The sequence below is a fragment of the Oratosquilla oratoria genome, chromosome 12 (assembly GCF_046742065.1).
Source record: "Oratosquilla oratoria isolate Oo_2021 chromosome 12, ASM4674206v1, whole genome shotgun sequence".
Taxonomy (NCBI): Eukaryota; Metazoa; Arthropoda; class Malacostraca; order Stomatopoda; family Squillidae; genus Oratosquilla; species Oratosquilla oratoria.
In genome coordinates this window covers 60028492-60054425 of record NC_134788.1, presented here as the reverse complement: position 1 = coordinate 60054425, position 25934 = coordinate 60028492, and the positions used below count along the sequence as shown (strand labels likewise).

General features: G+C 40.3%; 3 protein-coding genes across 3 annotated transcripts in view; all 3 read left to right on the top strand.

The window, feature by feature from the left end:
- Positions 1 to 25934, top strand: part of LOC143031856 (uncharacterized) — a 66874-nt gene that overhangs the window by 9493 nt on the left and 31447 nt on the right. The window lies entirely within an intron of this gene.
- On the top strand, positions 17061 to 23966 carry LOC143030434 (uncharacterized). The gene is made up of 2 exons (XM_076193581.1): positions 17061 to 19682; positions 23931 to 23966. The coding sequence occupies exons 1-2, from the start codon at positions 17061 to 17063 to the stop codon at positions 23964 to 23966; spliced, it is 2658 nt and encodes an 885-aa protein (XP_076049696.1).
- Positions 22916 to 25934, top strand: part of LOC143030433 (uncharacterized) — a 9171-nt gene continuing 6152 nt past the window's right edge. Inside the window, exon 1 of the mRNA XM_076193580.1 lies at positions 22916 to 23056. The gene's annotated coding sequence lies outside the window, so the exon portion shown is untranslated. The remainder of the gene's footprint in view (positions 23057 to 25934) is intronic.

Below are 25934 nucleotides of genomic sequence, written 5' to 3'. Positions count from 1 at the left end.
CTTACATTTTCCTGTTATGTCCTTTTCATATTTTATTTTTTCCTTCATGTGTATTTTAACATAGTCATGCCTTTCATATATATTTGCCACCTTTTTTTTTCTTTGTTTTTTATATTTTCCCATATTCATCTCTTCTATCTTTTGGTTCGTTGCACCTTTTATCAAACCAGCACTAATTATACACCTTTTTCTGTTTTTTGCTTTGGGACATATTCATCCACTCCTGCTTTATAGATTTCCATCAAAATCATCCATTTTTTTCCACTTGTGTTTCTACATTGTTGATTTTTTCCCAATCCGCTTAACTAACCGTTTTACTATGCATCAGTCTCTTTTCTGCATTTTTCATTTTCATCTCTATATATTTCCTCCTTTAGTTCTAACTCAAGTAATATATGGTCACTCTTCCCAATTGGTGTCTTGTACTCAATTTTTCCACAATTTCAGGTTCTGACGTAAATAAATCTAGTCTCAACTGTTCTTCATTATTTCTCAATCTGGTATTTACTTTACCCACTGTGTCAGTGCATGCTCTATAGTCATGTCAAGTAATAAATTTCCCCGTCGATCCTCTAAACCTTTCACTATCATCTCTTCCTAACAAACTTCTTTGCCGTTAAAATCTCCCATAAGTACCACGTTTCCTCCATCCTTCAGCATCTCCTGTAATGAAAGCCTTGTTTCTCCTCTCTATTTCTAAGGCAGTGATTACAATCCATGTCCAACACTGTTTGGTAATAGTGGAACCCTTAATTTTGTCCCTACAATTATGTCAGAACTGGTTCCCTCTAAACTATAAGGATGACATAAACCTGCTTAGCAATATTTGGTGCCATTGAGTATGTACCATCCATATGCCATCGTGGAGACCTGCCCAACAGTCCCAGACCTTTTTTAGATGCAAATACGAGTAATCTGTTGGCAGTATCGAACCCCACTGTCATGAATCAGGAAAGGCTTTGAGTTATCTCCACCAGTTGTTGTCCAACTTCCCTCTAGGATTAGTTCCTTTAGTGAGGGAGGTTCCACAGGTCTGACTCCTTGCCTTTGGCGTCTTATATCCCGCTTAATTGATTCTGGTTTCCCAACCATGGTACGGACTTCATCTGTTGCTCCAAGCATAGCTTCAGCATACACTTGGACTCCCTTCCCCTTTTTCATTTTCGCATCTGATTTGATCTGCGACCGTAGTTTTGCAACTCAAGCAGCATTAGGATTCGGTTCATGATTATGCTCTCTGAAGTTCAAAGTTGAGTCCATAGTGAGGTTTGTACTGATTGCACCTTTACATGAATATGCTGCTCGCTGTGAACATTCCCACCGGATAGTGCTTTTTGACTTGGTCTTCTTTGTGTAGACATAGCCTTCAGAACAAATCTTCAGACCGCCTTTGTTGTTCTGTATCACCTCCATGCTTTTTCTTGGACTGTTGGATTACTGGTTAGCCCATCCGGCATAAGAGTTGATATAGCCATATCATTCACACATCTCAGGGTAACACCTCTGAGAGGACACTATTCAAATGTTGACTGTTAGGTGCGCAGTGCCTCAGCTGTCATTTGTTGAGCGAATCGACACCTGCCTCAGTTTGGATACTTAACCACAGCAGGGCAGGAATTTTAAAACCCCAGTAATGTTAAGCATATTTGTGGGTGAGCAAAAATAAAAAATAAATAAAATAAACCAAAATGAATGTTACCCTGGTACTCACACCTCATTAGAGTGTCACTATGGTGGGTATGAATTCACCCCAAACTAACAACAAGAGACACTGCTAAGTTACTTTTTACTGGTATTAAACTCAGTTGAAAAATACCATATAGCACCAAAGTTGTGTCAATCTAAATCTGCTGGGGTTTTGTAATGCTGGGGTATTGTCCTACTTCTGCTGGTGCTTTGTCCGTTTGGAGCACTGGATTTTTGTCTGCTAGGGTTTTGTCCTGCCTCTGCTGGGTTTTTGTCCGTTTGGAGCACTGGGTTTTTGTCTGTTGGGTTTTTGTTTACTTGGTTTTTGTCTGTGCCGCCCTCAGCTTTGCCAGTGGCTAAACCCCACCGTTTTACGAAACAATTGAAGAAATCCACAAAATAAGCAACACACAACCTCTCAACACCACACACCACCGTATGTGGGATCAAACCTAGGATAAATATTTGAAGACCCCACTACCCCCAGAGCATCCGGAAGGAAGCGAACGACAAGAAAGAGTACAGCCCCATGCATGGTGGCCAGAGAGTACCAAGAACCCAGACATTACCGCCACAACCAGTATACACTGCATCAGACCAACCTAGTAGTTAAGTAAACTGAAATCAAACTAAACAAGGAAAAAGAAACTATCCTAGCTAGCTTAACTACTCCTAACAAATACACAAGGAGTGTCGTCCCTCTCTTTCCCATACACACTGTATTTCCTTTCCAACTTTCAGGCCGCAGCCCTCCTTATTGTTCCAGGGAATCCACGAGCTCTACCTCGAAATGCATGCCACGACTCTCTTTCGACAGTACTCATTGCAATTTCAAAGGTGTATTGACTTCAACATTCTCCTTACTTGCGGACTAGTAAATATACCACACTAAACTTTGAACTCTGATAGTTTTGGAAAGAGTAGACGAATCTCTTGAAATGCTCTTCTACCATGAACTAATGCTTTTACAAACTGACCAAACCAAGCTTTATATGAAGTAGGTATATCAACACTTTGGTAAGGTCTACAAGAGGCTGTCTAATAACATCGAGTTTCCTGGCTGCAAGCCATCTCGAGGGGGCAACTCCTATTTCTAGTAGTGTTCATTATCAGCCCGACTGTCCCATAGGCAAAGAAAACATGAATACTTGGTGTATACACCCTGTAATTCAAGTAAGAAGGCGATAATTTTAATTTCACCACAAATATCCCATAAAATGCTATATTTTTATATTTTTAACATTAACTTAGTAATGAGCAACTCTGTTAGATACCTTTCACTGCTACAGTAAACAGTTTATAAGCGTACAAGCATTAAACCAGTTGAAACATGTAATGCTGAAGATAATGTCCAGCCATGCCGGCCATGTTGGAAAAAAGACTGCCAGTCTCTTAATGGGCAGAATTCGAGATGGTCCCTTATCTGAAACTCTTCATAAGATTGGGACTCTCGTCTAACATCATTCTGTCATATCTCATGTTTTTAACCCAATTTGAACAATCACATGGTATTTTGTCACTTATCCGCTCGGAAATCCACTCTTATATACCCTTATTTTAATAGAAATATGAACATTACCATGTTGGAATCGACAATTTATGAAAGGGAATGGGTGGGCTAGAAAAATTACTTTACCCATTGCAAGACAACCTGGACAAAATCTCAGAATGGGCTGAACTTAACAACATGCATTTCAATATGGAGAAGTTTGAAATACTAAGATGTGGCCCAAATTCTGACCTAAAAAGTTCCACCACAATCCATACCAGAGGAGGCACAAATATATCCTCGAGTCCGGTTGTAAAGTGCCTTGGAATTCACCTCAATGAAGAGGCCACCTACAGAAACCACATCTTCAAAATTACTAGTAAAGCCAGACAAATGGCTGGATGGGTACTTAGGACCTTCAAATCAAGAGATGAACAGCTAATGTTAGCACTCTGGAAGGCACTTATACAACCAGTACTCGACTATTGTAGCCAACCCTGGTCACCACACAAAAGGGCAGAAATACAGGAACTAAAGTCTGTCCAAAGGCATTTCGCAAGGCAAATCAAAGGCATGCAGGGCCTCAATTATTGGAACCGCCTGAAAAAAATAGGCCTATACTCTCAACAAAGAAGAAGAGATACAGGGCCATATGTATGTGGAAAATAATGGAGAAACAGGTACCTGACCCTACTACATTGTCTCTACTAGAAATACACAACAGCAGAAATGGTTGCATGTGTGAAAAGAAAACACTGCCTACATCTGCCCCATACAGAATCAGGATCCTATTGGCCTCCAGCTTCACATATAATGGTCCCAGAATCTTCAATAGCCTACCAAAACATATAAGAGAGAGAAAAAACTGCCCAGTCACAAACTTTAAACAACACCTAGATAAATATCTGAAGTCACTGGCAGACGAGCCTCCCGTACCTGGATACACAGCTCATTGCAGAGCAGCCTCAAATTCCATTCCAGACCAGATCAACCTACAAAAAAGAGATTCCCGGACTGGAAGTAGCGGTGGACCACTACAGCTATGAGGAAGACCCTCTGAATTCTACTAAGAAAACTAAGTAAAAATTGTGACGTTACATGCTAGGCGATGTACTCCTATGTTATTTGTTTACATTCATCTTGGCGAGCCGCCACTTCGTCTTCTACAAGTTATAAGTAAGTAAATTTATTTGGCAAAGAATCAATATACATGAAGTGCAAAAAAAAACAAAACAAGAACACGTGGTTCGAAATAATAATTACCAAATTGCCGAGGATAACACAAAAAACATGTACGCTTATTTCCATTGTGGTCCTCATTATTGTTATCCTACGCCAAGTTACACAGACAACATACGTAGGGGGTTAAGGGGACCAGAGACAAGTCATTTCGTATCAATTGAATACAAATATATGCTTTAAGGTATGAGCAGTTACTTAGTATATACTAAAAAGAATCTTTGAGATTCCTAGGACATCTTTGATATCCAGAAGTGGCATAGAATTTAGAAGCACAACATGCACGCAGGTAATAAGTGCTCAACAATCGTGAACATGTCATGCATTTATTGTATGGTGGAGGTTATTTTCCTTGTCTGTTCATCACTTGATGTTGCAGTTAGGTTTCATGTTAGTTCTGGTCGAATATGGGCACTTCCAATTTGGTAGTCAGAATGAACTCTTGTCGAAACTCATCTATTGTTTACATTCTCGCATGCAACGACCATAGATACTAAGCAACAAATTCGGGGATACGTTTCTTGGGGTAATATATTCTTGGCAACTTCTTTTCATTGCGATGGATGCGGATTGTAGGAGTATCATACATTATTTGGGAGTGGAATACTTCAAATGCATGCCGTGAAATGTCACAGAAAGAACCATAGCTTCACTCAATATTTGTAATTTATATCGGAAGGTTCCAGGAGCAGTGATTCACCATAACCTACCCCTCCCCCCCCAGAAAAAAATGCTTCATATTGTTGTCATGATGTACTGACATGAATATGTTGTAAATAATCGTAACTCAACAAATCGCACCTACCATGCATTTTTTTTTTTTTTTTTTTTTTTTTTTTTTTTTTTTTTTTTTTTTTTTTTTTTTTTTTTTTGGTAGGTGAGGGATTAGGGACAATTTATAGTTTCACCTAACCAACGATTTTGGTATGTGGCTTATGTGTTTCTGGTGAGAAATGTTGTGATATGAACAATGGTGTACATCATTTCCGTCGCAAAAGCGTACTTTTCAAGTAATGAATTATTGAAGTTATGCACTTATGCTTACATCTCCCCAACGATCTGGGGGGACCTGTGGGAAATCGGGGTTTTTGGGTGAGGAGCACTAATAGATCGAGTAATGCACATTGCAAAACAAGTATGAAATGAACAGGAACACTTAAAAAACATCTAAGAAAAAAAAATCACCTTTGAGGTCCGGAGTGTGGTCGGCTAACGCGAGCAGTACCCATCTTTGTTTACCAAGCTACCAACGATTCGAAATATTTATCACTATATCAGCTACATTTAGCGAAGGCCACTCCACACGTGCAGGAGTTGCTAACCGTAAACTAACCTATCCTAACATAACCTAACCTATCCTAACCAAACCTATTGTGACCTAACATAACGTAACCTAACCAAACCTAAGCTAACCTGACCAAACTTAACTTAACATAACGTAACCTAACCTAGCGTAACCTAACCCAACGTAAACTAACATAATGTAACCTAACATTTAGCGAAGGCCGCTCCACCCGCGCAGGAGTTGCTAACCATAAACTAACGTATCGTTACATTATGCTAGGTTAGGCTACGATACGTTATATTAACTTATGTTACGTTTGGTTACATTACGTTAGGTTAGGTTAAGTTTGGTTAGGTTAGGTTAGCTTAGGTTTGGTTAGGTTACGTTACATTAGGTTTGGTTAGGTTATGCTAGGATAGGTTTATGGTTAGCAACTCCATGTTGATTTACAAGTAGAATTGCTACACAGTACAAATATCTATACAGATCACACATGATTCATTTGAAGTGGTTGTTTTCACTGAACTATATATCAACAAGCTGATTCCTTTGTGGGCCTTGTTATAGTAATTGATGGAAGTGAGGGGTGAAACTAACCCAACGTAGTTGTAGGTAAGGGCAGGTTAGGATATATTGATCAGAAATCATACTTCTCACTCAAAGATGTCATAAATCAATATTTTATATTTCTATTTATAGGATTCTGGTGGTATTAGTGTGAAATTTCACTTGTTTCCCTCCAAAATGGAAAACAAGTAATGTGCTGTAGAAACCAATACAGTATTAGATTATCATAAATCTCGCAAATGTTGATTTATGACATCCGTGATTGGTGTATGTGTAGGGGCGGGATCGGAGGTGTTCCCTGACAAATGGAAACCAATAAAGGATTTACAAGAATGACATATTCATTCCTGGCATCTTCGATTATCGGGTGGTTGACCTCTGAAAAAAAAATAATAAGTCCAGTTATCTGTGTTATTGTGTCCATCATACTCCAATTTCCCCCTTATTCTTTCTGTAATATCTATTCACCCACTCTTGTGACTTCTTATCTATCAATTTTCATTACCTTTTCACTCCTTTATCCAGTTTCTGTGGTTCTTCGTATTTTTTACATTTGTTCAATGGTCCATTTTTTTCTCATTCTTTTCTTTTTAATCTTCTTTGGTATGAATTGTTTGTTATCTTAATTTGTTGCACTTTGGTTAATGTATTTGTATATTTTCATGATACTCCAAAAATATTAGCAAGTAATCTTAATATCGTAATGTTTAAAAAATAGTACCATTCACCATAACCTTGAAAATGAAATATTGTGTTGATTTACAAGATTGCTATGGGGCTACTCCCACTGTGCACCTTGTCTCTGTATCTGATGAAAGTGAGGGGGGAATCTAACCTAACCTGTAAGTAATTTACTTATCACGGAGAGGGTGGGGGTTTCTTTGAAAAATTGAAAACAAGTGATTTATTGTAAAAATGAATATCAGAATCTCATGAATCTCTCCAACGTTGGTTTTTGAAATCCTTGATTGATGTGTGTGTGTAGTGGTCCTCTGCAAAAGATTTTGCAAATATTTCTTGTTTCCAGCTGTGGTGTTGTATCCTGTATCATACATTGATTTCTTTTTCTTGTGGGCTCTATCTCTTTGCATTATTTGTTCAGTCTTTCGCTTTATCGTTTCCTGAATAATTTTGACTACCCCATATTATCTAGCATTTGTTCAACCTTCCATTTCTTTCTTCTTCATTTAACCTTTTTGATACGAAATGGTTATTCCCTTCCCTGATTTCATTTTGGTTAATGCCCCACTCTACTTGTATTCCTTGGTGTCACTCCTATTACATTCTCTCAAAAACTTAGTTGTCAAACTTATTACATATTTACTTTCAGGATGAGAGTAGCTATCAACAATTCCTGGGAAAAGATATCCGAAGATTCCCTATATTCGTCATATAAATATAATCTTGTGTCATCCGTGGCACACCTATCTCATGAGTCATCTTAAATATCACACGATGACCCACACTAGAGAGAAACCTTTTCAATGTGACCTGTGTGATGCAGTTTTCTCGACAAAGAGTAGTCTTAAACGACACGTGGTGACCCACACTGGAGAGAAGCCTTTCCAGTGTGATCTGTGTGATGCAACTTTCACACGAAAGAGTCATCTCAAGTGCCACATGATGACCCACACTAGAGAGAAACCTTTTCAATGTGACCTGTGTGATGCAGTTTTCTCGACAAAGAGTAGTCTTAAACGACACGTGGTGACCCACACTGGAGAGAAGCCTTTCCAGTGTGATCTGTGTGATGCAACTTTCACACGAAAGAGTCATCTCAAGTACCACATGATGACCCACACTAGAGAGAAACCTTTTCAATGTGACCTGTGTGATGCAGTTTTCTCGACAAAGAGTAGTCTTAAACAACACGTGGTGACCCACACTGGAGAGAAGCCTTTCCAGTGTGATCTGTGTGATGCAACTTTCACACGAAAGAGTCATCTCAAGTGCCACATGATGACCCACACTGGAGAGAAACCTTTTCAATGTGACCTGTGTGATGCAGCTTTCTCAGGAAAGAGTCATATAAAAAATCACATGATGACCCACACTGGAGAGAAGCCTTTCCAGTGTGACCTGTGTGATGCAGCTTTCTCAGGAAAGACTAGTCTCAAACGACACATGATGACCCACACTGGAGAGAAGCCTTTCCAGTGTGATCTATGTGATGCAACTTACACACAAAAGAGTGATCTCAAGTACCACATGATGACCCACACTGGAGAGAAGCCTTTCAAGTGTGACCTGTGTGATGCAGCTTTCACAGGAAAGGGTCATCTCAAACAACACGTGTTGACCCACACTGGAGAGAAGCCTTTCAAGTGTGACCTCTGCGATGCAGCTTTCTCACAAATTTGTAGTCTCAAACGACATGTGTTGACCCACACTGGAGAGAAGCCTTTCCAGTGTGACCTGTGTGATGCAGCTTTCTCAGGAAAGGGTGATCTCAAACGACACGTGATGATCCACACTGGAGAGAAGCCCTTCAAGTGTGACCAGTGTGATGCGGCTTTCTCACGAAAGAATTATCTCAAACGACACATGTTGACCCACACAGGAGAGAAGCCCATCAAGTGTGACCTGTGTGATGCAGCTTTCTCAAGAAAGGATGTTCTTGAAAATCACATAAGGACCCACACTGGAGATAAGCCGTTCAAGTGTGACCTGTGTGATACAGCTTTCTCAGCAAAGAGTGTTCTTAAATATCATGTGATGACCCACGCAGGAGAGAAGCCCTTCAAGTGTGACCTGTGTGATGCAGCATTCTCAGCAAAGAGTGTTCTTAAATATCACATGATGACCCACACTGGAGATAAGCCGTTCAAGTGCGACCTGTGTGATGCAGCTTTCTCACAAAAGAGTCATCTCAAACGACACGTAGTGACCCACACTGGAGAGAAGCCTTTCAAGTGTGACCTCTGCGATGCAGCTTTCTCACAAAAGGGTAGTCTCAAACGACACGTGGTGACCCACAGTGTGAGAGAAGCCTTTCAAGTGTGACCTGTGTGGTGCAGCTTTCTCAGAAACAAGTAAACTTAGATGTCATGTGGCGATCCATACAGGAAAGAAGCCTTTTCAGCTTTCACACGGAGGACATATTTCAAACGTCACGTAATGACTCACATTTCCTCACGGAAAGATGATCTCGTGTATTGCGTGATGGCCTACGCTGGTGAGAGGCCTTTCCAGTGTGACCTGAGCGATATAACTTTCCTGTATGATTCTACATTCAGCTATCAAGTACTCACCCACTGTTATCAAGCAGTTCAGTTTGGTTGATGGGTTATTACATGCATACTGCCAGTTGTAAATCTTAATTGGTTTACTCTCAGTTGTGAAGTTATTTGAGTGACCTTTGGCCCGTTGCGTAATGGCATATTTGCTAATTCTTAATTAAAAATTATCAAGTGTTCCATTAAGTGCACGAATGTTTTTGCACTTACGAAAAACGCCGAAGATATTAGAAAATTGTGCAACTGATGGATATAGATATCTGTATGTCATGACGGATACAGTTCTGTTTACCTTAGCATTGTATAAAGTCGTTTGGAGTATATGCCATAGTTATTTGTAATTTGTATTACCGTAAATATATCTTCGGTAATATATTCAGCAGTGTTTAATTTATCCTATGAGACACAAGTCTCACATTTCAATTAAGTCTTTCCAAGAGTGATATAAGATATATGATGAATTGTTCATCGTTGACGAAGAAGAAATCTAATTTGTTTGCTGAACTTTGTTATTGCTTGTACCAGGAAGAATTTCTGTAGTATATTTGATTGTGCTTGTTCTTCATGGTCTGATCATTTCTGAAATATATCACGACGCCATCATGACTTATGTTTTTGTCCACTCTCTATAAACTGGCTATTTACAAAGGATTACAAAGGCGGAGCATGCCGACAGGAGACCTTTTGATCCATATCTAGGTCGGATGTGAAAAAAAAATCATATCAATAATAAAACAATAAATAAAAACTATGATAATGTAAATAACAAATAAAATACATAAATAAATGCATAGGTATAGTTACATAATAAACAGGTAAATAGTAAATAATAATAAATTGACATATAACTAATAATAAATGAAAATCAAAAAGACAAATGATAACAAAACAAAAACAAATAATATAAGATAAATTATAATCATTACAGCATCTTAGGTATTTATCTAAATGATTCTTAAAGCTACGAACTGAACTACATTGCACTACCTGTGCAGGAAGTTTATTCCATTCATTAACTACACGGTAGGCAAAGTTGTTTCTACCTACTTCCAAATTGAATCTATTTCCGGACAGTTTGAGACCATTGTTTCTTGTCTGATTCTCATTCTGTAATTGCTAAAGGATTTTTCTGCGTGTAACACTTATCTTTAAGCAAGTCTGTCAGGGTAATGTACGTTGAAGCTTCCTCAGTGGTGAGCTTTTTCTGGAAATACACTTTAGTTGGGTTATTATTATTATTGTGGTTATTACCTTTAATTCTAATCTATTGTTTTTAATTAATATATGTATTTATTCACTTCTTTATTTTCCTTTAAGGCCTTGTATATTGGCTATAATTGCTTCTAATGATGGGAGCTCTAAAAGACCATTGTTGGTACTGTTGGGGTTCTCGATACGTGGTGGTCGGTTGGGATGTTTTACAGAGGATTACAAAGGCGGAGCATGCCGACAGGAGACCTTTTGGTCCATATCTAGGTCGGATGTGAAAAAATCATAATAATAATCATTTGATAAATGAAAACTATAATAATGGAAATAAATAGAATACATAAATGCACAGGTATAATTAGATAATAAACAAACAGGTAAATAGTAGATAATAATGAATTGACATATAACTAATAATAAATGAAAATCAAAACAGACAAATGATAACAAAACAAAAAACCTGAACTAGGGTCACTCTGACCCGGTTCTTGATCTATACGAGTTGTGGGCACACACACACACACACACAATTACAAAGAGCAATTACAAAACTAGCACCAACACACTCGGAACTATCATATGAAGAGAGATTAACAAAACTTGAACTACAGACATTAGAACAAAGAGACAGAGGGGACTTGATAACTATAGAATCATGAAAGGCATAAAAACTATTGATAGAAAGGATCTAATAAAATGGAATAGAAGGAATACAAGATGTGGCACTTGTGTCTTTGTCTGGGTATTTGATAGTCCCGCGCGCATGGTGCGATCATGATAGACACCCATAGGCATACGACACACATTCATTTGTAATCACATGTCAGGATAGGAGACACTTTTTCCCGTGCGTAACGGAGCATAGGGACTATGTATAATAGATGACCTAGCTAGGACAATTTAGTCTAGGATGTTGTTGTATATAGCATCTATTACCTTTGCCACGGTGACGCCATGACGTCACGGCATAGTTCCCGCCAACGGAGTTGGACCAGAGACACTATAGTGATAAGAACCTGTGGAGCCAGTGGACGTGAACTATTTAACCTGTACTGAACGTTATTCACTGTTTTATATTGATAGGGCTCCCTTTATGTATCCAAGCCTATGTATACAGAAGTACTTATTAGATATAGAAACATAAGTATATATTTTTATACCCTAGCACTCTGGGTACTTTATTCATGCCAATACTCGGCCGTTCATGCATAACACAAGAGGGCACGAAAAGAAAATCAAGAAAGACAGCTATAGAAGGGACCTGAAAAAGAACAGCTTTCCCCACAGAGTAATAGACATCTGGAACAAGTTGGACGAAGAAGTGATGTGTGCAACAACAATACATGAATTTAAAAACAGTTTAGATAAAATGAGATATGATGGCGGGACACCACAAGCATAGCTCCCCTTCCCGTAAAATATAGCTAGGTAAGTACACACACACACACACGGCAAACAACAACTACATAATGTATTGGAACGACATAACAATTCATCTATGGGAAATTGACCAAAATGATGGAGAAGCAAGTAGAAAGAGCTAAAAGCCAGATCACGGTGATCTAACAGTAGATGTGACCATCGAATACTCCAAATCTGGCTAACTACTGTGACTCAAAGTAGCCCAGCGGTGCATATTGACCCATGTAAACGACAAGTTAGAACAGGAAAAAGCTATCGCGGTAAAACTAAGGAGATTCAAAGCAATGTCAAAGAAAGTTAAAGTACACCTATGCAAAAACTTTGTGAGATCAATAATAGAATACCCATACGTCCCTCTCAACACTCTATCGAAAACCTCACTACAGAAACTACAGACCTTTCAAAATGAGTTCCTCAGTCTTGCCAGTGGTCAAACCCCACCATTTCACGAAACAATCGAAGAAATCCACAAAAGAATCAATCAACACACAACCTCTCTACATCACACACCACCGTATGTGGGATCAAACCTGGGACAAATTACTTGAAGACCGCACTACCCCAGAGCATCCAAAAGGAAGCGAACGACAAGAGGAAAGAGTACAGTCCCATGCTTGCATGGTGGCCACACAGTCTACCAAGAACCCAGACGTTACAGCCACAACCAGTATACATTGCATCAGACCAACATAGTAAGTAAACTAAACTGAATTGGAACTAAACAAGAAAGAAAAAAGTTAGCTTAGCTACTCTCAATGAATACACAAGGAGCGTCGTCCCTCTATTTCCTTTTCAACTTTCAGGCCACGGGCCTCTTCCTAATCTACTAGTCTCTTACCCAGTGTGTGTGTATTCACCTCGGATCTGCTGCAGTCTCTGTCGAGACAGTGTGTGTGTGTGTTCACCATGGCCTTTGGATCACATGTTGGACTCGTGACCGACAGCTATTTCCCCCCCCCAGAAGAGAGTTCAGGGCTTGTATGACCGATCTATGGGCAATGCTGTGACCTTACACGCACACACACACCCAATTCCCCGCCCACGAGAGTTGGAGTAACGACTCGAAGCGCAGCGATACTGAAATTATTTTCTGCCCTGGGCAGGAGTCGAACCCGGACCGCCATAGTGACAGTTTGGGACTCAACCAACCGCGCCACCTTGTGTGTATGTGTGTGTATTTACCTAGTATTTACCTATTTGTATTTTACGGAAAGGGGAGCTATGCTCGTGGTGTCCCGTCTTCATATCTCATTTTGTCTAAACTATTTTCAAATTCATGTATTGTTTTTGTACACACCACTTTCTCATCTAACTTGTTCCAACTGTCTATTACTCTGTGAGGAAAGCTGTTCTTTTTCACATCTCTTCTATAGCTGTCTTTCTTGATTTTCTTTCCGTGTCCTCTTATATTTCTGTCATCACATTTTATCAGATTCTCTCTATCAATAATTTCTATGCCTTTCATGATTCTGTAAATAGCTATCAAATCTGTGTGTGTGTGTGTGTGTGTATTCACCTCGGATCTGCTGCGGCCTCTGTTCGAGACAGCCAGACACCACCTGTCACATATATTCCCATATATGTAAGGTGGGAATAGTTTTATTGCTTGGATAACGGCACCCCGCGATTACGTGGAGTGTCAGATTACAGGACGAGTACTGAGGAGGACGCGTGGGAAGGAAACCTACTCAATGGAGTATTTGTTCTAACACTCAGCCTAGAACGAAGGAGAACGTTTTTAGTTAATTGACCAATGAGGTTCAACCACCATAGACGCAATTCCTATGGGCCAATCAGAGGGTTTTTTGAAGAAGAACCAGGGCGACTTGGGCGTGTCAGAATCAGTTTGAGGGTAGAGGGGAAAGTGTAAAGGTGTGCCTCGAAGGGGGTCGTCGGCTGAAGTAAGTCCTCTGTACTCCCCCTGTATTAGTCGTAAGAGTCATTAACTCAGCTAGGGTGAGAATTTCACACCATGTAGTAGTAGGAAATGTCTATAGTAGTGACTTAGACAGTGTTTTTCGTTGGTAAAGTATTAATTAATTAATTAATCTTCTTTCACCCCCGTTAAAAGTTTTCGAGCGGGAATCTTCTGTTTTGAAATATATTTACTCATTTGAATGTAAACTTATTTACACACTTGAAGTTTAGTGATTGTAATCCTTCATGTAATCCTGTTGAGTTTTAATGAATAGTGTTAAACGTTATTCTGTGCGTTTCATTTTTCTTGATTTTCTTGATTTTAATAAAATCAAGTGGCGACCTTGTAATTTCTATTGGAGTTTTCCCAAAGACATGGGGTCTTGGGAACTCAGTCACCCATTCACTCTTACTATGTGTTACGAGTCTGACAACTTTACAATTTCTATTTGAGTTATCCCAAAGACATGGGGTCTTGGGAACTCATTTCACATACTTAATCTATTGCAAGTCAGATAGGTGAGCGAGATTCGTAACATATAAATTGGCGACCTTGCCAGGATTTTAACGGTAAAGTGAAAGAATTACCAACGAAAATATTTAGTATTAAATAGGATCAATAGTGTGAGAAAATGAAGTTGACAAGTACAGAGGAGGTATTGGAGTTTGTACACAAACAACCTACTAAAAAGGAGATACAGAGCCTCACTGCTAACGACTTGAGGTTCATAGCACAAAGTCTAGGGGTTGAGCACGCACATGAGGCAAATAAAACTGAATTAACAAGAATTGTTGTAGAAATAGTGCATAATCGAGATGAAAGTGGAGCAATGAGAGATGAAGGAAGGACAGATAGAGAGTTTGTCACTTCAGAATGTGAGGAAGAGGAGGAAGTGGAAGAGGAAATGGAGAAGGGTGAATCTCAAAACACTGAGTCTCGATTAGGCGAATTACGGTTGAAGTTAGAGATAGCTAAGATAGAAGCTGAAGTAAAAAGGGAAGAAACTGAGAGAGTTAAGATGGAAACTGAAAAGGCTAGAGTAGACAATGAAAACCTTAGACTTCAAGTTAACTTACAAGAAAGTAGACGAGTGCTATCAGAATCTCAATTCGTGAATAGAAGGCTCAACTTTGATGTAGTACATAACGCTAAATTGCTTCCTGAATTTGATGAATCACAGGTGGATACTTACTTTAGAACGTTTGAAGGGATAGCGGAAGATTATCAGTGGCCGAAGCAGTATTGGCCTGCATTGTTGCGAACAAGCCTCAGAGGCAAGCCGCTAAGAGTTTATGGTGCTTTAGAGGATTCACAAACAAAGGATTACGATGAAATCAAAGCAGCCATCCTACGAGCCTGTGAATTAGTGCCTGAAGTTTATAGGGTAAAATTTAGGAATCTGAGGAAGCAATCTAATATCTCACACGTTGAATTTAGTAGAGAGAAAAGAATGTTATGGGACCAATGGGTAAGATCCCGTAACATAAATGGAGATTATAGGAAACTAGCTGAGTTAATGTTAATGGAAGAGTATCTGAGATCCATCCCTAAAGAGGTGTCATTGTATCTTCAGGAGAAAGAAGTCTCGAAGTTGGAGGAGGCTGCAGTATTAGCAGATAAATATGAAATACTTAAACCTACTGCAGGGAAATTCTCAGTTACTCCAAGGGGGAGAGAGGAACAGCCGAGGATCCCACAATCAACCTCCTCAGGTGGACCTACAAAATCCCTAGAGGTCAAGAAAGGTGACTATAGAAAGTCATCACAGATAATTTCATGTAGCTATTGTGGAAGGGTAGGCCACCTGATGAGGGATTGTTGGCACAGGAGAAAGGGGATAGAGAGGGTTAAACCCATAGTATTATTAAATAGATGGGACACCCACATAGAAAGTAAAGTCCGAGAGGGGGAGGACGAGGAGGAGACCACCAAAGTAGTGGCCCTCAGGAGAAAGGTTGCCACAGACGGCATGGAGAAGGATGAGATGAAACCTCACTTGAGAGGTTATGAACCGTTCCTGTTTCAAGGAACAATCACCATAAAGGGAGAAAAGAAGAAAAAGGTGACGATACTGAGGGACTCAGGAGCCCTCCAATCAGTAATGCTGAGCAGTTTAGTAGAAAAACCTATAGTAAAAGGGAGAGTAGTTATAGGCTCCCTAGGAGGCCTAACAAAGGTGCCACTGGTAGAGGTAGATATGGAATCGCCTCTATATGAGGGACAGGCAAAGATAGGCCTAGCAGATCAGTTGCCAGTGGAAGGAGTTGAAGTCATTCTAGGAAATGACTTAGTGGGTGGAAAGATGTCCCCCACACCCATAGTGTCAGATATTCCAATTGTTTCGGAAGAAACTGAACAATTCGAGAGAGAGCATCTGGGATTACTGCCGGTTTGCGCGGTCACAAGGGCCATGGCTGCCCAGCGAGAAGGGTCTGAGGACCAAATGAGGCCAATAAAGGTCTTGAGAGGGGAAGATGGTGGAAATCCTACCTGTAAGGACAGTTTCAAGCCCGAGGGAAAAATCCCTAATGAAAGTACCCAAGTCGAGGCAGAAGCCGACTTGAGGTTCCTGTTCCGAGAGGAACGAGACGGCGAGTCGGAAGTGTATGACCTGACTCGTCTGTTTATGGGAGAGAAGAAAGGAGAGGAATGGAGTTTAAGTGACTCACACAGAAAGGGAGAGCAGAAAGGAGAGAAATGGAGTCTAAGTGACTCACACAGAAAGGGAGAGGAGAAAGTAGAAGAAAGGAGTCTAAGTGACTCACACAGAAAGGGAGAGCAGAAAGGAGAGAAATGGAGTCTAAGTGACTCACACAGAAAGGGAGAGGAGAAAGTAGAGAAATGGAGTCTAAGCGACTCATACAAAAAGGGAGAGAAGACAGGAGAGAAAGGAGTCTAAGTGACTCACACAGAAAGGGAGAGCAGAAAGGAGAGAAATGGAGTCTAAGTGACTCACACAGAAAGGGAGAGGAGAAAGTAGAAGAAAGGAGTCTAATTGACTCACGCAGAATGGGTGAGAAGAAAGGAGAAAAGAGTCTCAGTGACTTACAGAGAGTTGATCCCGATTTGAGGGATTTGTATGAAAGAGTGGAGAGTGGTAGCGAGTTGTCAGAGGAATACTATTTGGAGTCGGGAGTACTATTCCGCAAGTGGGTGGATAGTACCTGTCCTACTGATGACGCAGTATGGTCTGAAAGGCGACAAATAATGTTGCCGAAGGTCTACAAGGAAGAGGTTATGCAGATGGGGCATGATAGTCCTTTCGCAGGACATATGGGTGTACGAAAGACCCTAGACCGCATCTGGCAACATTTCTATTGGCCCGGAATCAGAAAGGATGTAACACAGTACTGTCGCAGTTGCCACACCTGCCAAGTAGTGGGCAAACCTAACCAGTCTGTGGCCGTAGCCCCTTTAAAACCAATCCCCGTGGGAGAGGAACCCTTTGCTAAGGTAATTGCAGATATAGTAGGACCGTTACCAAAAACAAAAAATGGTAATGAGTATATCTTAACGTTAATGGATACCTTTTCAAGGTATCCCGAGGCCGTACCACTACGTCGGGTACATGCTAAAGTAGTCTTCCAGGAACTCATCAAATTCTTTACAAGATGGGGATTACCTAGGGAGTTACAGACAGACCAAGGGTCTGTATTTCTGTCCAAAGAGGTTATGCAGGGTTTGGGAGCCCTGGGTATTGTTAAAGTCACTTCGAGTGCGTACCATCCCCAAAGCCAGGGTGCACTTGAAAGGTATCATCAGACCTTAAAGACTATGCTGAAGAAATGGTGCCTAGATAATGATACAGGGTGGGATCAAGCACTACCGTATCTGTTGTTTGCGGTGCGCGAAGTACCTAACGAATCGATGGGCATCTCACCCTTCGATATGGTGTTTGGGCACTGTGTCAGAGGACCCCTTAGAGTCCTGAAAGAGTGTCTCTTGGAGCCACTGGGTGCTCCGAAAGTGATAAAGTCGGTGGAGGATATGAGGAGTAGGTTGGCCTCCTGTTGGCAGAGGGCTAGAGAAACCTTACAGAGTGCTCAAGAGCGAATGAAACAAAACTATGACAGGAAGGCGAGAGTGCGAGAGTTTAAACAAGGGGATAAGGTGCTCGTGCTACTGCCCTTCCAAGGTAACCCCTTAAGGGCCAAGTTTAGCGGTCCGTATGTAGTGGTGAAGCGAGTGGGGGAACTGAATTACGTGGTAGCTACACCTGATAGGAGACGGAAGGAACAATTGTGTCACCTCAACATGCTGAAAGACTACCAGGAGAGGGACAAAAATGATGTGGGTGGACCGGGCAGAAGTGTGTGTACTGTCTCTATCGTGCCTGAAGAAGACGAGGACTCCATCTCCCCCACCCTCGAGATGACGTGGAAGACGAATGCAGAGGTGTGGCCCCAAGTGGTGGACAAACTGGGTCATCTCCCGGCTGAGCGGCGAGAGGACCTACTGGAGTTGCTGAGCCGATACCAAGGAATTTTTCGGGATGCCCCTGGGAGGACCGACCTGACGCTGCACGACGTGGACGTGGGAGATGCAAAGCCCATCAAGCAAGCCCCGTATCGTGTGAACCCACAACGAGCAGCTATCATTCAGAAGGAGATCGACTATATGCTGGCCCACAACTTGATTCAACCAGCACAAAGTGAGTGGAGCTCCCCCGCGATACTAGTGCCGAAATCTGATGGTACTCAGAGGTTTTGTATCGATTTCCGACGTGTGAATGCTGTCACCAAGAAAGATTCGTACCCCTTACCTAGGATCGAAGAGTGCATTGATAGAGTAGGTGGGTCACGTTTCATAAGTAAACTAGACCTGCTACGGGGGTATTGGCAGGTGCCTATGACCCCTCGTGCCCAGTCCATCTCGTGCTTCACAACTCTTGGGAGGACCTGCCAGTGTAATGTAATGCCATTTGGAATGACCAATGCCCCTGCCACCTTCCAAAGGTTGATGAATAATCTTACAGAGACCATTCCTGGTTGTGTAACCTATCTTGATGACGTTGTCATCTATAGTAATACCTGGCAAGAACATTTGAGTCGCCTGGTTTTATTCTTTGACAAGTTAGTGTCTGCCAACTTAGTGCTTAACTTGTCCAAGTGTGATTTTGTTAAAGCTAAAGTGCGTTATCTTGGTTATGTCGTAGGGCAAGGAGAGGTTGCTCCACCCCACGCTAAAGTAGAAGCCATTCTGAACATAGTCACCCCTAAGAGTAAAAGAGAGGTCCGCTGCTTTCTAGGGACTATAGCTTACTACAGGATGTTCATTTATAATTTCTCCGCGTTAGTGGCCCCGTTGACTGATTTGTTGAAGAAAGGAACGAAGTTCCAGTGGACTGAGACGTGTAACTCCGCTTTTGTACAAGCCAAGAGTGTTTTGTGTACTGCCCCTGTGTTGCAAGCCCCAGATTTCTCCGAACCATTTCATCTGTATTGTGATGCGAGTAACATGGGGGTTGGATCAGTTTTATTACAGACAAAAAATAAGGTAGACCACCCCGTGAGTTATTTTAGCAAGAAATTAAACATGGCTCAATTAAAGTACAGCACCATTGAAAAGGAGTTGCTGTCGATCATCTTAGCACTTAAGCATTTTGCGGTGTATATTCCTGTTGGTGCCCAGGTAACGGTTTTCACAGATCACCATCCCTTGAAGTATCTTAGCAAGTTTAAAGATAAGAACCTCCGCTTAACCAGGTGGAGTTTGTTTTTGCAGGAGTATCATTTAGATGTTCGTCATGTACGAGGGAAAGACAATGTGATAGCTGATTGCCTGTCAAGATTGTAAGTGTATTCTCCCTCAAGTAAACAAAAAAAAAAAATCTTTTCAAGATTTTTTTTTTTAACCTTAAAGAGGGAGGTGTCACATATATTCCCATATATGTAAGGTGGGAATAGTTTTATTGCTTGGATAACGGCACCCCGCGATTACGTGGAGTGTCAGATTACAGGACGAGTACTGAGGAGGACGCGTGGGAAGGAAACCTACTCAATGGAGTATTTGTTCTAACACTCAGCCTAGAACGAAGGAGAACGTTTTTAGTTAATTGACCAATGAGGTTCAACCACCATAGACGCAATTCCTATGGGCCAATCAGAGGGTTTTTTGAAGAAGAACCAGGGCGACTTGGGCGTGTCAGAATCAGTTTGAGGGTAGAGGGGAAAGTGTAAAGGTGTGCCTCGAAGGGGGTCGTCGGCTGAAGTAAGTCCTCTGTACTCCCCCTGTATTAGTCGTAAGAGTCATTAACTCAGCTAGGGTGAGAATTTCACACCATGTAGTAGTAGGAAATGTCTATAGTAGTGACTTAGACAGTGTTTTTCGTTGGTAAAGTATTAATTAATTAATTAATCTTCTTTCACCCCCGTTAAAAGTTTTCGAGCGGGAATCTTCTGTTTTGAAATATATTTACTCATTTGAATGTAAACTTATTTACACACTTGAAGTTTAGTGATTGTAATCCTTCATGTAATCCTGTTGAGTTTTAATGAATAGTGTTAAACGTTATTCTGTGCGTTTCATTTTTCTTGATTTTCTTGATTTTAATAAAATCAAGTGGCGACCTTGTAATTTCTATTGGGTTTTCTATTGGGAACTCAGTCACCCATTCACTCTTACTATGTGTTACGAGTCTGACAACTTTACAATTTCTATTTGAGTTATCCCAAAGACATGGGGTCTTGGGAACTCATTTCACATACTTAATCTATTGCAAGTCAGATAGGTGAGCGAGATTCGTAACACCACCCTACGGCAGTGAGCTCAGAGCTCATTATTTGCCGATCTCTGGGTAGGTCTGAGACCACTCACACACCACACACCGGGACAGCAAGGTCACAACTCCTTGATTAACATCCCGTACCTACTCACTGCTAGGTGAACAGGGGCTACACGTGATAGGAGACAAACCCAACTTATCTTCGCCCGGCCGGGGAATCGAACCCCGGTTCTCCGGCTGTATTCACCTCGGATCTGCTGCAGCCTCTTTTCGAGACAGCCAGACACCACCCTACGGCAGTGAGCTCAGAGCTCATTATTATCAGATCTCTGGGTAGGTCTGAGACCACTCACACTCCACACACCGGGAATGCAAGGTCACAACTCCTTGACTAACGTCCCGTACCTACTCGCTGCTAGGTGAACAGGGGCTACACGTGAAAGGAGACAAACCCAACTTGTCTCCGCCCGGCCGGGGAATCGAACCCCGGTTCTCCGGCTTGTGAGGCCAGTGCCTTACCAATCCGCCACCGGGTGTGTAATCAGCCACCGGGTGTGTGTGTGTGTGTGTGTGTGTGTGTGTGTGTGTGTGTGTGTGTGTGTGTGTGTGTGTGTGTGTGTGTGTGAGAAAGAGAGTGAGAGAGAAGAAAAAAGGCATAAGTTATTGCGACAAAACTAAGGAGATTCATTCAATGTAATGTCATAGCAAATTAAAATTCACCTATACAAAGCCTTGTTGAGACCAATTACACTGGGTAACACTGTTTCTTATGTTTTTATTGCTACCAAGGTTGTTTTCTCTCCTGATTTTAGAAATAGAATTGAAAATTGCATATAATCGAGATTTCAAAATATAATTAATGTTTTATATACAAAACAAATTATATCAAACTACGATAGTACACTATATTTAGCATATTCACATTGTCTTAAATTGTAGCTGATATTCCATCCTTGTATTTCTTTTTAAAACTAATTAGAAAATGTAAGTATAAAAGCATGTGGCAAGGAAGAGCTTAGTAGAAATGCACTGATGAGCGTGATTTCTAATTGTGAACTTCTTGATCTTTACGCACCAGTAACCATAGTCTCCCATCATAGCAGTCTCCCAGCTTCCTTGGTATCTTTTCTCCATTGCAGCAATGTCCTAAAGGAACTTCTCACCATGCTCTTCACTCACTCCTTCCAAGTTTTCACGAAACAATCCAAACATGAATGCAAAAAGTGTACCTTTAATGACATTCTACATCCTAAGTTCTTATAGCTTTCCAAAATTTTTGCTACGAGCTGCCATTAACTATATTTCGAAATGCAAGCCACGACTCTCCTTCGACATAACTCGTTGCATTCTCAAGTTACATTGATACATTTTCTTTATTTGCGGACCAGTAAATATACCACCCTTAACTTAATAAAGTGGGGATAGCAACACATTGGTAGGGTCTACAAGAGGCTGTCTAATAACATTGAGTTTTCCTGGCTGCAAGTCACCTCCAGGGGGCTACTCCACTTTCTGGTACTGTTCATTATCAGCCCGACTGTCCAATAGGCAAAGAAAACATGAATACTTGGTGTATACACCCTGTAATTCCAAATAAGAAGGCGATAATTCTAGAATCACCACAAACATTCCATAACATGTTGTATTTTTGTATTTAACATAAACTTATTAATGAGCAACTCTGTTAGATATATTTCATTACTATAATAAGTTCATAAGCATAGAAGCATTAAACCGCTTGAATCATGTAATGATTAAGTAATGTCCAGATTGATCAAATTTATATTCTTTACTCGGGGCCATATTGGATAATGATTGCCAGTCTCTTATTGGGCAGAGTTCGAGATGGCCCCATATCTGAAACTCTTCATAAGGGTCTAGCCTAACATTCTGTCATATTATAGGCTTTTGACCCAATTTGAACAATCGCATGGTATTTTGTCACTTATCCGCTCGGAAATCCACTCTCATAAACTCTTGTTTTAATAGAAATAAGGACATCACGATGGTTAAGTTGACTGGAATATTATATATAATGTCTAAAAGGGAGTTTGTTGGAAAAATCACTTAATCTATTGCATTCTGACGACGACGGGTGATATGTGTTTACATTCATCTTGGCGTATTCCACAAGCCCACTTCGTATGAATCGAATATAGATGGATGCATTATAGTATGAGCAGTTACTTTGTATATACTGAAAAAAAAAATCTTTGACATTCCTAGGACATCTGTGATATCCAGAAGTGGCATAGAGTTTAGAAGCACAACATACACGCAGGTAATAAATGTTATTAAGGTCGCTCGTCAAGCGTGTGCATGTGTTGTGTGGTAGAGGTTATTTTCCTTGTCTGTTCATCCCTTGATGTTGCCTGGTTTCATGTTAGTTCTGATCGAATATGGGAACTTCCAATTTGGTAGGCAGGATGAAGTCTTGTCAAAACGCTCATCCATTGCATGATGCAAAGCCACAAATTAGGGAATACGTTTCTAGGGGTAATAGATTCTTGACAGCTTTTCATTGCAATGGAAGCTGGTTGCAGGAATATAATACATTATTTAGGAGTGGAATACTTCAAATGCATGCAGTGAAATGTCACAAAAAGAACCATAGCTTCACAAAATATTTGTATTTTATATCGGAAGGTTCCAGGAGCAGTCATTCACCATAACCTAACCTAAAAAAATGCTTTATGTTGTATTCGTGATTTACTAGTAAATTTGCCATGGGCATGAACAGATTGTAAATAATCATAACTCGACAAACCACTCCTACCATGCCCCTTGTTTTTTGTAGTTGATAGGACAGAAGGATGGGATGGGGGTGGGGGTAGTTTAACCCTTTAATGGTCACATGAAGAATTTGGGTGAATAATTTTTTTTCAGGTATTTTTCTTCTTGTTTGAGATGTAAATAACAACTTTTACTGAAGACATTTTTCTGTGTACCTAATAGATATCATGCTGTGGGGCTCAACAATTTTGTTGAGTAAACCATTTACCGTAAAAATCTTGTGCTCAGAGGCTCCACAATTTTTTTGAGCTGACCATTTACGGAAACTTCTCCAAATACTATGATTTTTACCTACACTAGGATATAGAAATTAAAAAAAACTATTTTTGTGATATAATGATATATTTTCCTTATATTTTAAGAAATTAAAGGAAAAAAGATCACAGTTCCATGATTAAATAAAACTTTTTTCTACAAAAAATACATATCATTTGTATTGTTGAAAATATATAGAAATCTACTCATGATATTCAACAAAGCACATTTGCTTGTTCTTTAGGCAATGAAACACATCACATTTTGAGCCAAATAGTGGAAGATACCACCTGTGTGACCTGAGTGGTGTCCTATACAAAGCCACTAGCATGTCAGAGAGGCCAATCCCCCCCATATGTTTGTTGTAAGCCAGGACAATGGAGGGACAAGGGATATCAACTTTGGATTTACTTTCATTGTCAAACCTTTTGACAGAGCCTACAGGTTCAACTCCTACTGCATTACTTAGCAGTGTTACATATTTGTTGTCATGCCATTTAACAGCAATCACATTCTCTGAGGAACTAAAATCATACTGACTTCTCCCCTTTTTGTTCAGTTCATTATCTGACATCAGACGTGCACCCCCATTTCTGTTCTCTCTCACTGCACTAAGGGATTTGATACCTATCTTAGACTCTAGCTGTTTGACTAGCTTGTAACTGGTGAAAAAGTTGTCACAAAATACAACAGATGACCTGGGGTCACTAATAGATCTGCTCAACATTAACATAACTTTTTCCCCAAGCAATAGCATTTTCTCATTTTCATTCAAATCTTCAGTACAAAAGGTAGTGTTGTTACCTTGGTACAAGAGCAGATCATGAATGATACCAGAAGAGCTTGACCTACAAAAGATTTTGAAACCCCATTTGTGTGGTTTATTTTTCATAAACTGTCTCACTTTTCCAGCTTGTGTACCTTTATAAGGAACCATTACTTCATCTACACTTTGGAATGCGCTACTTTCTACTTTTTTGCATTGCTCACAAAACATTTCAAAAAGTGGCCTAATCTTACTAAATTTATCCTCATTGTTCTGAGCATTATTGTTATCTGTGAAGTGTACATATCGCTTCAGGCATTTGAATCTTTTACAACTCATGATATCAGCAACTAAGGGGTAACGCAGAAGCACACTCCAGTAATCATCGGCTGCTGGTAAATTACATATGCCCATGTAAAATAACACTGCAAGAAACTTTTGGATTTCATTGTCATCTGTTTGAATACTGTTAGTCAACACCTGAACTGAGTACAAGTTTGTATGGTATGATATGTGGCTAACCATTTCATGTGTAAAGAACTGGGAAAAGTATTGATAAGGCTTGGTGAATTCAGTCTCTGTTGGATATATGTTATCAATATCCCTCTTCCTCCACTGTCACTCTCATGAGAGAGGCTCATGAGGATGCTCAAGACTAGGGTCCACTACAACAATATTTGCTCTATCTACTTAACGTCTTTTGGCACGTGGTTTGGCTGGCTGCTGTGAAGGAGAACTTCTTTCTTGATGGGCTGGCATATTATGGTCATCATTTGTGTCTTCACTCTCAATTGTATCATTATGAGGATCAAAATCTGGATCAGCAACATCATCATCATCATCCAGGCCATCATTAGAATACTCTGGATTATGTGGCACCACTGGCTGCAGATCCTTGTGTCTAGTCCCATAGAAAAATACCCGATCCATTGTATAATCTGAGGAAGATATAAGAAATATTGTGAATAACAGATAAATGACAGTCATCCATGACTGAACACTTTTCTGAAACACTCTTCGACCCATATGTCTTACCATAATAGGGTAGCTCAACAAAATTGTGGACCAACAGTCAAACTCAACAATTCTGTTGAGTCGCACCTCCACCCATGAATTTTACCATATGAGTGCCGCTCAACAAAATTGTTGACCAATATTCAAACAGCTCGTTATCTATAATAAACATCATAATTCAAACACAGCTTATATTCAATTATATCTTCAACACCTAAATATATAGAAAAGAGCATAAAAAGAATCATAACTTACCTATATCACAGTCGAAATGAGGTAACAGTTATGAAGAAAACGTGATGCAGCTGCAATGCTGAGAAGGTTTGTTTAC

Bases quoted from the DNA above. Each gene is read 5' to 3' on its own strand.
- LOC143030434 (XM_076193581.1), top strand. From the start codon at position 17,061: ATGGGTGAGAAGAAAGGAGAAAAGAGTCTCAGTGACTTACAGAGAGTT. The intron at 19,683-23,930 runs GTAACGGTTTTC...TTATATTTTAAG, and splicing joins ATATTCCTGTTGGTGCCCAG to AAATTAAAGGAAAAAAGATC.